This window comes from Vidua macroura, chromosome 5 (genome assembly GCF_024509145.1).
Source record: "Vidua macroura isolate BioBank_ID:100142 chromosome 5, ASM2450914v1, whole genome shotgun sequence".
Lineage (NCBI taxonomy): Eukaryota > Metazoa > Chordata > Aves > Passeriformes > Viduidae > Vidua > Vidua macroura.
In genome coordinates this window covers 17,991,360-18,004,829 of record NC_071575.1, presented here as the reverse complement: position 1 = coordinate 18,004,829, position 13,470 = coordinate 17,991,360, and the positions used below count along the sequence as shown (strand labels likewise).

General features: G+C 39.5%; 1 protein-coding gene across 1 annotated transcript in view; it reads left to right on the top strand.

Annotated features, from left to right (window-relative positions):
- Positions 1-206: 206 nt before the first annotated feature.
- The window catches only part of GUCY2C (guanylate cyclase 2C), a 44,156-nt gene continuing 30,892 nt past the window's right edge, over positions 207-13,470 (top strand). Inside the window, exons 1-8 of the mRNA XM_053978232.1 lie at positions 207-420; positions 1,331-1,443; positions 2,618-2,685; positions 4,553-4,768; positions 7,149-7,270; positions 8,139-8,235; positions 11,000-11,129; positions 12,345-12,480. Coding sequence (XP_053834207.1) covers positions 207-420; positions 1,331-1,443; positions 2,618-2,685; positions 4,553-4,768; positions 7,149-7,270; positions 8,139-8,235; positions 11,000-11,129; positions 12,345-12,480 — 1,096 coding nt within the window. The remainder of the gene's footprint in view (positions 421-1,330; positions 1,444-2,617; positions 2,686-4,552; positions 4,769-7,148; positions 7,271-8,138; positions 8,236-10,999; positions 11,130-12,344; positions 12,481-13,470) is intronic.

Genomic DNA, 13,470 nt, shown 5'->3' with positions numbered 1-13,470 from the left:
CGGGCAGAGGTGAAGGCAGGGAAGGGGATAGGGAAGTGCAGGAGAGAAGGATCGCACAGCCTGTCTTTGAATCTGCAGAGCGGAAATCTCTTTCTTTCTTTCTTTCTTTATATCCAGGAACAAAATCAATGTAGGGTATCTGAAAGAAAGAGAGTTAGAAGACAAAAAGAAGTGGGAGAGCACACACAATGGGTCTAAACTGAGCAATGATGAAGGAACTGGTATTGGTGCTGGCCGTTTGGCCTTTGTTTTCCTCATTGCAGCTGCTGAAGAAAGTGGCTTCAAATCGGTGCAGCAACAACAGCTATGTGATCAATGTGATGCTCATGAATTACTCGGATTTCCCATTAAGTACTGATAGTTTGAAGTTAGCTGTGAAACAAGCCTTGGAAAGGGTACAAAAGGAATTCCAGATGACAGGTAAGCTAATGGGTGTTGGTTACCTCTCTCTTCCTGTGATTTCTTGTCACACTTTGTGTCACAGTTTTATATTCATCTGACCTTTATCAAGGTGCTTCTCAGACAGACTCCTTGCTTGCCCATCTTATGTAGATATTATGGAAATAATGACCTCTCTTTGTATAAATAGAAGTGCTCTACAAATGGGCAGAACCATATATATTTTCATGGTGTTTGGGCAGACTCTTCCTGCATGCTTCTCTGGAGATGTTCAGCTGGGTTTGGTAATGTGGAAGTTATTGAACTGGATCAGACAAGACCAGTGATCCATCTTGTGCAGTAATTGGGTTGCTCTTGCTTCCTCTCCTGACTAGATTAGCCTCTACTTTCTGAAAATAATTTTCCTCTTGACCTTATCTGTTGATCAGGTCACGATCTGAAGTTTGAAGAATCTGCAGTTCATATTTTCCTTCATTTAGAGTAATATTGCTTTTATTTTAATACCTTATGTCTTTCAATATCACCAATCTACTGTCACTCTCTAGAAGATCATGGGAAAAAGAGATTCCAAGGAAATAATAAAATAAATAGTATCTATTCCCTATCTGCCCTCTAGTTTAAGAGACTTTGTCCAATTTTATTGGAAAGTGGTCTCTCAGTTATTTCTTACAGAGCCTTAAAAAATTTGTCTAATAATGGTCAACACTGGAAGTACTTTTTACTAAAAGTACTAACACTCAACAGAAGTCAGCAGTCCACCTTGGAGCAGACTTAACAGTCACATCCGTAGTAGTGGAGGTTAGGTTCTAGGTAGACTTTGCAGAAGCAGAGTATAAGGCTGCTCAGACCTGTGTCAGAAGGAGAGGGATAATAGTGTATTAGTGGTTACCTGCAATTCATGATGCTGTTTGCTTTTACTTTTGTGTTACAGGAGAAAATGTTACAGTGGATGCCATCTTCCACCCCTTTACTTCATCATTCTATGTCTCACAAGCCTGCCGTACTAGCACCTGTGAAGGTGTGGAGCTCATCAAAACCATTTATGTGAGTAGCAGACTTCTTTCCTTCTGCCTGGGTGGGTGTGTGTGTCTCTGTCTTTCCTTCTTAACCTTTAATCCTGCTATTCAGTTCCAAAGAAATTTGACAGGGAAGTGAAGTTTTTAAAGAGAAGATGTTCCTGTATGTTTTGTGAAAAGAAGTAGGCAAATACTGAGAGAGATTCTATGAATGCTTCCCAGAGATTGCCTTCAGCTTTTGGCTCCTTTTCCTATGCTTAAGTTACCTCCTTTTTTATATCTGCACAACTCTTTGTGTGGTCAGACAGGCCAAAGCAGTCCATTAAAAAAAAAAACAAACCCAAATAACAATTGACAATCAAACACTCAAAACAGCCCGACCAGAGCAAAAAGGTCAATTCCCAACTGGATCAGATCCCCATCTGATTCACCATCAGTTTACACAATACACAAAAGAGAGACCTGTGGTGAGGATGGGGACATGGGCAGAGAAATCATTAGGCTGGCACTGTTACCAATGAAATGGTTATGGAACTATGCCCAAAGGGCAAAGATGAAGTGCTTGCTTCTCACTAGAAATCAAAGAAGTCACGTGAGAGAAACTATGTGAATACTTTAATATGAGGAAAAGCTTTAGTTAAAATCAGTGCATTACAAGAAGCCAAGTTTCTGAAGATTTTCACACTTCTGAGTGAAACTTGGTCAATCCAATGAGAATTTTCAAGTCTACTAGTCTATGACCATGCTCTAGTCTTTGCTAAGAAATTGTCTCTCGTGACACACAAGGATACAGGTCAGGTCTCATTTGATGGTCATGGAAGGATTTTTTTAAAATACTAGTTTCATATGCACTTACTTAATAATTTTTCTGATACACAGGACCTTGTAATACCAACCACCCTGTCTTCAGCAAATGCAAACTCTTCTGGGGTGTAATTTCAAATGCGCAGCTATAACAATATTTTAATCCTTACTTGCTGTCTGTGTCTTAACAAATGTTGTACTCTTTTTTTTGGCTGCGATTTTTTTCCTCCTCTCCTTTATGTTTGTTCTTTTAAACTTTCTGTAGCTCCTCTTTTCTCTTGTTTTTGGTAGGTAAATTCTGTGACTCCTCATATCCAACAATTTTCTTCATTCTCCCATCCTCCTCTCTGTGCCAGTCCTCTGCTTTATCCCAAATGACCCTTTTTGATTCCTTGCAGGATTCTGGCACACTTGGCTGTGCTGTCATAGGACCAGCTTGCACTTATGCCACCTACCAAATGGTCTCGTAAGTACCGATTCTTCCCCCTTATATTGTGACGTTAAAGATGTCAGCTGCTAAACAAAGTTATTTTGTGAGCAACAAACCTGCAGAGACATTGGTGTTTAGAGTACATCAGACACCTCGAGGTCTACAGTCAAGGCAGTAAGACTTTTATGCATAGCCACTCTGTTTGGTAGGTGGAAAAAAAAACCCTTCCAAACCCTGGATAAAATCCCAGCTTTAGTAGGGAAACTTCTAATTCCTGACAGTAAGTTGAATGATTGATTGAAGAGCAGCTGGAGAGCAGCCTTGCAGAAAGGGATCTGGGGGTGCTGGTTGGCACCCCCAGAGTCAGCAGTGTGCCCAGGCAGCGCAGAGGGCAAACCCTACCCAGGGGTGCATCAGACACAGCATCACCAGCTGGTCAGGAGAGGTGATTATCCAGCTGTGCTCAGCGGTGGTGTGGCCTCACTGTGAGCTCTGTGTGTAGTTCTGAGCCCCACAATTTCAGAAAGATGTGAAGGTCTTTGAATGCTTATAAAACTGGTGAAAAAGCTGGAAGGCATGTCCTGTGAGGAGCTGAGGGCACTGGGTTTGTCTAGTTTGGAGAAAAGGAGGCTGAGGGGAGACCTTGTTGCTTTCTACAGCTTCCTGAGAAGGGCAAGTGTAGAGGGAGGTGCTGATCTCTTCTTCCTAGGATTCAGCAACAGGACAAGTGGGAATGATTCAAAGCTGTGTGTATAGGTTGGACATTAGGAAGCATGTTTTTAGCAGGAGCATGCCCAAACACTGCAACAGGCTTCCTCAAGAGATGGAACATACCTTAAGCTTGTCATGTTTAAAAGGCATTTGGACAATGCAGTTAGTAAGTGCTCTAGTGAAAGATGTCCCTGTCCATGGCAGGGGTTTGGAACTAGATGATCTTTAAGGACTCTTCCAACCCGAACTATTCCATGTTTCTATGAATAACATGCTGTAGCTTTTGGTCAGTCCTGAAGTAGTCAGGACTGTATGATTTTTGTAGGTCTCTTTTAACTGAAATAATTTATTCTCTTCTAAGTCTATCAGAAAAAAAAAAAAGCCTATTTAATTAGTGAAATACTCTCCCTGTCATTATTTATTACATCATCTATGTCTGTTTCTATTGCAATAATTAAAACCCCTGTAATTGGGTAAGTGAACTTTACCTGGAAAATAAAATTTTGTCACAATAATGCCAACAACTCTTACTGCCATCGTTTTTGCAGGCAAAAAATCCCTGTTATAAGAAAACAGCATACAAGAGCAAAAATATTTTGAGTTTAGTCTGATAACATCGCAGCATCCAGGAATATACTTTTGTCCTTAAAAGCTTACTGTCTCTGTGTATAAAATGATCTTTGTTTTACAAATTCCTTGTCAGCAGAGGGTTGCCTTAATTTTTTTCTCCCTGACTGCTCCTGTTGCACAGCTCCTAAAATACTCCTTTGTTAAACGAAAAGATTTTTCCTTTGAATTGTAGAAGTAAAGCTTTTGTGATGGCAAAAAGCTGTCACCCTGCAGCACTGTCCCAATAAGGAGATGAAATCCATCCCATGGTAATGGCAGCCAGGTAGCAGAAGGCTGTCTTGAGCCTTTGGACTCCTGTGACAACCCTTGGGACTGAAATGGTGTGTGGTACCCAAAAGGGCAGGTGTAACTGGGGACACTGCGAGAAGATGCCTAGAGCACTTCAACCGGGTTTTTGGTACCAATACAGACTTGAAATCCGCTTGTGTTCTTGAGGAACTTTCTAGTTCAGGTTCAAATTGTGTTAAACTAACTCAGGGCACATGAGGAGAGGGAGGTGAGGATGGAAATCGGTAGCTGCCTTGGTATCTGTTCAGACTTGTCCTCTTATCTCTTCCTTCAGACTTGAAACAATACTGAGCCTGCCTCTGATCTCTGTAGGGAGTTTTGGACTGTCCTGTGACTACAAAGAAAACCTAACCCGCCTTCTGACCCCAGCCAGGAAACTGAACCAATTCTTCTATCATTTTTGGAGACATTCTGAGCTGCCATTCAAAACCACGACCTGGGAATCTGTCTACATTTACAAGAGAACTGAAACCTCAGAGGCATGCCTCTGGTAAGATCTGGATGCACCTCTGACCCAACTCTTGATAAATGCAGTCTCCACCCTCAGACATGATTTCTGCAAAGTGTTCTCTCAGTCCTACACTTTAGGAGGTGCCTTACTATTACCAAAGAATGAAAGAAGGAAAAGATGAATTGTAGCTTTTAGCTGTAGCACTTACCTGAATGTTTCTCTCAGTCTATTTTAAATATTTGCAAGCCTTTGCTTTTCTTTTGGACAACATAACCCACATGTCGTTTGTGATGAAAATACTTGTTTACAGCCTCCTTAATAGAAATAGTGTGACATGAGAGGCTCCTCCACAGGCTCCCCATAAATGCCTTTTTAGGTCAGGGGTCTTACTAAGCTCTTAAAATGTTTCTCCGCATTAATGGCTTCAATTTGTAGGCACTATTTCCAAAACTCAGACTTTATATTTCTTCAAACAAAATTACCCCAGTGATTGCAGAGTTTAAGCTATATTCTTACTAATTTGGAGCAAAGGAGACGGCTTTCATTTTGTGACCTGAAACATCAGGCTGTGCTTGGTTCTCAGAAATGCTGGGTTTTCTCCTTGCCTAAAAACAAAGGCTGCTTTTAGACAAATAGGCTCTTTAATATACCAGTATTTAGAATTATTTTTCTATTTTTGAGTCTTATTTAACAGTCAGCTCGTGTGTGTGTATGCTGCTTTTTCCAATAAAAAGGTGATTAATTAAAAAAAAAATCTAATTTCTCCTACTAATTTTATAAACATAGCTGAGAGGTAGCAAAGAGTTCATGGAAATAACAATTATATGTATTTCTAATTCAGAACCTGAGAGACTTGCAGAATTCTAAGCAAAATTTATGACTGTGTTTGCTTCAGATTGATAGAAGCATATACATGGAATATTTTGGATCCAGAATTAAAAGAGTTTTTTTTCTGAAATAGGAGATCTAAAACCTGATCTCCATTTAACTCTTCTGTAGGTATTTATGGACTTTTATTTTTCCTTCTTCTTTCTTAGTATAGATAGCAACTTGATCACATTATGTAATTGCTATGATTACCTCTCTTTGATATTTTGAAATATCAGTGCTCTTCGTTCATCTCTCACTACAATCCCTACTCCTTCATGTTTGCAGCTGTAATTGCCAATTCACTACACACACTTCAGCGAAACCTGTGAACTTTAATTCTGCAGGTTTCATACCTTTCAGTGAAATAATTGCGTAGAAGTTATTTCTGACCTTTCCAAGTGTTTCTTATTTCAATTTTTTAATGCTTCTGACCAGGACCTTCTTTATGACTTCAGAATTGTTCAAGTCCCTTTATTATTGAATTAACAACAAAAAAAATAATTTTGTATCTCTGCCCACTTTTCATCCTAATTTAGTTGTAACCATGCATCTCATCTTGCCTTAATAGAAACTGTCAACATGAAGGTTTTTGAAGTCTAATTTTAAAAAATCCATTTTCTCTAAAGCACAAGTATTACTGCATGAGCTAATTGTTTTTCCCATATACATATAAAAATAAATGAATACCCACAGTGATAGCAAAATCAAGTTATGTTTCAAATATGCATATGTTTCTGTAAATTAGCGGTTAATTATTCCATTCCTGAAGAAAAAAAAAGGAAAAAAAGGAAGCAAAAGGTATTTAGTAGTTCATAGGACTGAGATCTCATTGCTGGTAGATCAAAGGTTATGTAGTTTGAAAACAAAGAAAGTTATTTTGGTTTCCCCTCTACATTAACTTTTATTTCCGATAGAATATCTCTTCTCAGAAATAACATATTGAAGCAAGAGTAAAATTCAGGAGCTGAATGGCTTTCCTTAATCTTTTAGCAAACTTTACTTCCTTGTTTATTTTGCTAAGCTCATCTTTCCCTTCATGTTTTAAGTGATTCTGTGTAGGTTTTTTGTTGCTGCCTTTCTTCCTTTACTTCTCTCACAGTCAAGGTACATGTGTGGTTTTTATCTCAGTTCTTTCTGTAATTCCTGTTTAGTCCTTTGAACCTTCACATGTGCCTTCTTACATTACCACTGATGTCTTAAATAGCAGAGAGTCCTGGCTCTGCCTCCCCATTAGTCTATTCACTTCCTGCAATTTCCTCATATCTCTGATTTTTTTTTTCTTAATTGTTAATGTCTTATTAGATCATTGCATTTTCCAAATCCACCCTTTCTATAACCATGCTCAAATACCTCTGGTTGACTTTCCAAGCATTTCTGCATCTTTTGTGACATATATTGATTCTTTCACTTTTATTGCTGCAGAAAAGGTTTCATACCAGCTTATAAACGCTCTTGTGTGCTCTGAACAGCCTATCTTGCACTATTGTTGATTTAGGAAAATGTGAGGAATTAGCAATTTCCTGACAGTATCTTTGCTCCCTTGTGCCAGGTACATGAATGCTTTAGATGCTGGAATCACAGAGTTCTCTGAAAAACTCAAGTTCAAGGATATTTTAAGAACTCCAGAGCTGCTTAAAAAAACTGTGAAAAATCCAAACCGGAAAAGCAATGGTAAGGAGGGGTTGAGGCTGCACTGTCCCTGCAAGTGAGCTGCTTTTCCAAGGAACTCAAACCCACCCCTTAGTTAGGTTATAGGGAAAGCCTTTCACCAGAAATAGTGGAAACAAAGATACACCATTTTACATGGATGTAAAGATAAAATGGCACAAAGTTCCTAGATTCATCTCTTCATCCTCATAAAATATGGGGGGATATCCTGGTTCCAGAGAGCTTTTGGGGTAAATTATCCCATCTAGGCACAAGCTGTTTTTTGTGGGAGATTAAGAAATCCAGGGATCACAATTTCTCTAAGAAGGGCTTTAAATATTACAAGAATATAGATACTGCAGGCTCTCTACAATTCATGTGTTTGCAGCCCTGGTACATTTATGGACCTCATTTTTGACATCAAGGGGCACTTCTGGAAATGATTCCTCTAAACTAGAAAAATGAATGAATAAATACCTCATCTTCTCCTAAGACTAAGCACCTGGCATCAGCAGGCCAAGTGAGTGTGAGAGTAAGCAATCTAATGGAAACATTACTTGAAGGCCATTTAACCTAGAAATGTTCATATTGAGTAGCTGTTATGGCACCACAACTCCTAATGATTATTTGAGTGAGATAATGGTAGTGCTCTGCTGCAATCAGACAGAAAATGGTGCAGGTGTTGAAGCATCTTTTGCCACTTCCCCTCAGATATCCTGGTTTTACTGCAGAGAGGCTGGAGCTCTGTGCCTGGGCCCCAGTACAGCACAGATAATGTGTCTTAACCCAGAGCTGCTCTACTGCCTGCTACTCAAACATGGGGGAGCAGGCAAACATGCTCTTCTTGTCTGCAAATCTCACCAGTCTGTCTCCATTTTTGCCCATTCTGTAGTGATCATCATGTGTGGCTCTCCAGAGGACATCAGCTCAGACCTAGGGACGGAGAAGGTGGATAATGACATCGTTATCATCCTGATAGATCTCTTCAAGTAAAGTATCACCTTTGCTTTTCTTCCTTTCTCTGCAATTTGCTGGTGGATATAGGTAATGGAAATAATCTGAGTGGAACTGATTTGTTGAAGAAATGCTCTTTCACAAAAATGTTTTCTATTCCCATCTTTCCTCATGTCTTGCCATTTAAATAGTGTGCATAGTATTTAATTCATGGCACATCCTCTACAAAATCCCTTTGGGCTCATATAATGTTTTTCTGAGGCAGCAACAGAGCAGGCAGGTTTAATGTCTTCCTGTGGGCTCCTCAGTGCAGGAAACCATGAAAGAAGCACAGAGTCCAAAGTCAGAATGGCCATGAGATATGGTCTGTTTGAGATATGGTACCTTTTTCATACACTCTGCCCAACCAGACAATTATGTAAATAGGACTTACAGTATATTTTTCTACACTCCATTTATTCAATTTTTAAATTATTTATGTGACATAACTGTCCTCCCAGTTTATAACTCTTGCACTTTATAACCCTCTCTTCAACATCTTTATAACCACAGAAACATAACTTCTCAGAGAAGTTTCTTAGCAAACCTAAGTTTTCTATTGTTTCATTTCCTCTTAACACTGCTAATTACAAAACTCTTTATAGAAGATGTCTGACATAAATTGGCTTTACCAATGGTATCCCCAAAAGCCTTGGCTGTATATGAGGACTGAGAGCTGATCTCTGGCCCTAAACCTAAGTGACACAGCAGAGATTACATCAGTACAACTAAGTGTAGATACCTAAACCAGGTGGGTTTTGGGTATAGTCCCGGTTGCCATAGCAAGTCACAGTCTGGGAGAAAGTTAATTGCCTGGGGCAGTGCTGGTGGGATGGATGGATGGATGGATGGATGGATGGATGGATGGATGGATGGATGGATGGATGATCAAGGCAAGGCAAATGTGTGTGCCCATGCCTTGATGTTACTTCACTGTTGGTGTAGCAAAAAGATTCCATGAACTTCTAGGGCCAGTGGGACTTCCCAGCTCTTGTGTCTAAAGCTGGCCATAGCAGGTCAGTTCTGAGAAACTCTGGGTTAATGATTTCAGAGATTAAACCTTTGGTTCCAAACTGGATCCTGCTCAGGTTTTAACAGGATCTTCTCTATCCTGTATGCTTTCAGGTTCACCATATCTATTTTTCAGAAGTGCCTCTAAGAGCTTTCACATTCCACAATTTTATCCAGGCACTAGGAATCCCCATTTGCCTTTCCTGGGGCAACTGACCTCAACTCCTGTTTCTTTGCAAATACACAGTGGGAACTGTGTATGTGAGTGCTTTAACACTGGCATTGTAGATATAATTGTTGCATTACAATAGTTGAGGGTGATTAGGGGATTCTTTGGTGTGATATGCATCCTTCTGATATACCCAGCTGCCTCAGGCTTTTTTATATGCTGCCCTTCTTAAACTTTCTACAGACCCCTTATTTTGCTGAGTATCTCAAATCACATTATTCTTCTTAAAAAAAACCCAAAATACAGACAGATGTATTAGATGAAAACTCAAGCTGTAGGAGGGAGAATAGGCAAAGTCCCATACTTCTCCAGGAGTGAAGTGCCTCTGAAAAAGTGATAGATTTAAATTTTCTTCAGCTCTGAGCTATCTGGCAAGCAGGACACAAACACAGTCTTTAAGCCTCCCTCAAAAGAGGTGGGATGCTGGAGGATTATCCAGTCTAGTGGAGTTTAATGAGGTTTCCTTTTCAACTGGCTAGTTCAGTCCAAGCCTGGATGAAAAAAATTTGAAAATTTTGAAATTCTTTAGGGTGAAACGTGCATTGTAAGAGTCAGAAGGTTCAGGGAAAGGCAGGGACAGGGCTCTGGTGTAAGAATCCAATCAAATGGCCATGGAGCAGAGTCTATGCTCTCCAAAAAGTCTTAATACAGTACTGATTGTACTGTACAGTCAGTACTGACCGAGAAAATAAAAGTGTGATAAAACATGAATAATGAGAGAAAGCTCACACAATTATTTTTTCTATCAATCTAGCCATAACCACTGACAGATGCTGCCAGCTGACACTAATATCTATTCCTGAATTCTTCTTTAACCTGTGAATGTGGTCGTGGCCAGTCTGTGAAGCGCTTCCAGCTGGCTTGTCAGGGTGATGAAACCAAAGATAACTGAAAGCTACAACATCTTCTGCTTGTTTTAGCAGAGTTTTCAAGTTGACAGAGTTTCCTCTGACTTTCCTATCTCACTGAATTAAGCAAATGAATCAATAATCTGCTCTCTGCACCTCTGTGATTGTTTCATTTCCTCCTGTTAAATGCTTTTAGTGCAACTCCTGCTGTGCTCAATTCTAGCAGGAAATATCAAAATTAGCAGAACAAGCAAAAAGAGTGCGGAAGAGCTCAGAAAAAGGAACAGTAACACGAAGAAACTATGACTGCAGTATTGTGGATTCCAAGGAGAAACTGAGTTTTAATAAACGTAAACTCTGCTTGAAAAAAAAAAAAAAAGAGGAAATAAACAGGGCAGAAAACAAACAGTTACAATAATCGTAGTTCACAACAACCTTTGAGTGTCAGATTGGCAGATCTCCTTGATATTACCTTTTAATGTATTTAGGCACAAAAGCTAGCATCAGGGAATGAATGATACAAAGAGTTGTGTGCATGATGAAATTTTATTTTTAGAACTACTGTTTTAACCTGTTAAATAACACTGCTGTTTGGAACAAGTGGGTGATTGTTATGGATACCACTGACCCTATTGTTCAGTGCTCATGGGGTTCTTATGCTTTGCTTTGCAGTAACGTGTACTTCAAGAAGAACATCTCAGCTGATTACATGCGCAACGTGCTTGTCCTGACCCTGCCACCAGCTAATTACAGCTACAATACTGTAATTAGAGACTACATAGAGATGGAGGACAACATCCTGGTAAGAACGCTATTTTATATCTGATTATTGCATTTGGTTCATTTCTGTTCATGTATGAGGAAGTGAAAACTAAAAATGCAGCTGTAATCATCCCCTGTCATGCTTCTAAGCTGGTATCTCTTTATAATATTGCAGGATGGTATTTTGTCCTGATGTAATGATGTCAAAATATAGTATCCTAAGGCAAATCTGCAGGATCTCATAATCCTGCTTTATGAAGTTCAACTCAAACTTTTAATTTCTTCTGCAAGTCTCCTATTCATGGGGCATGAGGGAGACTTACTGGCACATGCTTTTCCCACTCCATATCTGAGTGACTGACGCTCTTACACGTAGCTGCAAGGCATCACTCAAAAAGATCTATATGTGTAATTGAGATGTGAGCATGGAAAGTTCAGAACTAATAATTGTTGGCTAATTTGTCTGTGCAGATATGTCTAAGAGATGACAGCCATTGCAGTTTCTTTCCAGTGGCTTTCCAGATAAGCTTCAAAATCAGGAACCTTTTTTTTGCCATAGGAAATAAGTTTGTTTGTTTTTTTTTTAATTTCCAGAAAAGCAGAACCTATGAAAATGCTGCATTTGTTTAGTGAAACTGATACTCCTGCCATCTGCCCAGGAACCAGGTCCTTCATGTAGAGTTTCTTCCAGGATTTCTGGCTTTGAGCTCCAGCTCTCCAGCAGGCAGCCTGAACCTTCTGGCTGGATTTACAGGGCTTCTAGATCCCCCAGCCTGGGCTCAATGCTTTTTGGGTGCCAGCTCTATGGCAGGCTGCTGGAAATTCTGGCACAGCTCCTTGCCCCTGAGCTGTGACCACTGGGAAGCCCAAACTTGCTGGCACCACACTGAATTATCTGCTCAGAAACTCTAATCTAATGCCAGGGTCTTTGGGACACTCTGAGCAAAGCAGAACTGCCAAGAACCTACAGTGTAGGATTTCTTGAATCCTTTGCACCAGGATCAGCATGCCAGACCTTTACATTGGCCTCTTTTAAGTTTTCAGCACCTCCCTGTCTTCATATATCAAAAATATATTTTGTTTACCTTTCTTTTTCAAAATGAGAACACTCATGTGGCATTGGCCATCTACTCACTCAGTGTTCAGCAGATTCTGGTGTTCTGTGCTGGAGTTTCTGCCAAATGGAGCTAATCAAAGTTTTTATGGCAGAAACATGAACTCTCAAACAATCATTTTTTATTTTCTTTTGCTCTAGATGGAAGATGACTTTCTTGCTGGCTATTTTAATGCAGTGTTGCTGTTTGGATATAGTGTCAAGAAATTTGTCATCTCACAGAGCCCAATGTCACCTTTCAATTTAATCCATGAATTCCGAAATACCACTTTTGAAGGTAAAAAAAGTACCATCCTTTGCAGGGTTCACTGAATTGATGAGGGGAAAGAAATTTGATTTTAAACACTCTTAGGACAAGTCACTTCTACACTAAACAAGTCCAAGCCTTTCAATGAGTTTTATTCCCAGACTTTTTTCTTTTTATATAATTTTTACAAGGATGTTATTTTCAGTATTTGATGTTCAAAATGACTCTGAAGTCACTTGGCTGAGCTTTAATTAAGTAGTTTCCAACCTTTTCCAGTTTACAAAGCCATGTAGGCCTGGATGCCTGCAGTGTGGGTGTAGGCCAGTTGACAGTGGGTTGGCTCTTAATCAACTTTCTTGTTCCTCTCACAAGTTGTCTAGCACTGGTGGGCTTTTGTTTTGTAGGCCATGGGCTTAAAATCACAGAATTCAATAATAGGAAAAGACAGAGGCAAAACTTACACAAGGAAGTGAAAACATTATCTCTCTGGGAGTATAGTCCAGTTGTTGCTTCATATCAGAGATCTGTACCAAAGTGATGACTGAAAGTTTTGTGTATATGCCCCACCTACATTCAGCAAATATATGTGTAGAAGTTTCCCAGATTTTCCTAAGATAGGAAAGGTTGCAGGCTTATCTTTGCTATAACCATGGTATCCAATACCTAGCAAAATATAATTTACTAATTCCTCCTGGAGACAGCATCCCTTTCTGAGTGTCAGTAAACTCATCTCTTCTGTTTGAAAGTTAAGTTGCACAGACATTTTTACTCATCTAAAATACAGCACTGTAATGCTCATTATAATTTATAGGTTTAGTTAAAAAAAAAATTCTGAAAGTGATAGGTGTTGGATCACCTTCATTCTTTCTTGTGATGGAGTCTGGTACAGTAGGGATTTCATACAACAATTGTTTTGATATTAAGGAGGTGGATCATGAAGTTAGCATCAGTTTTTACGGTGAAAAGGAAGAAGGGAATTGCTGAACTAAAATAATGCTGATCGTGAACTTAGGAGAAATA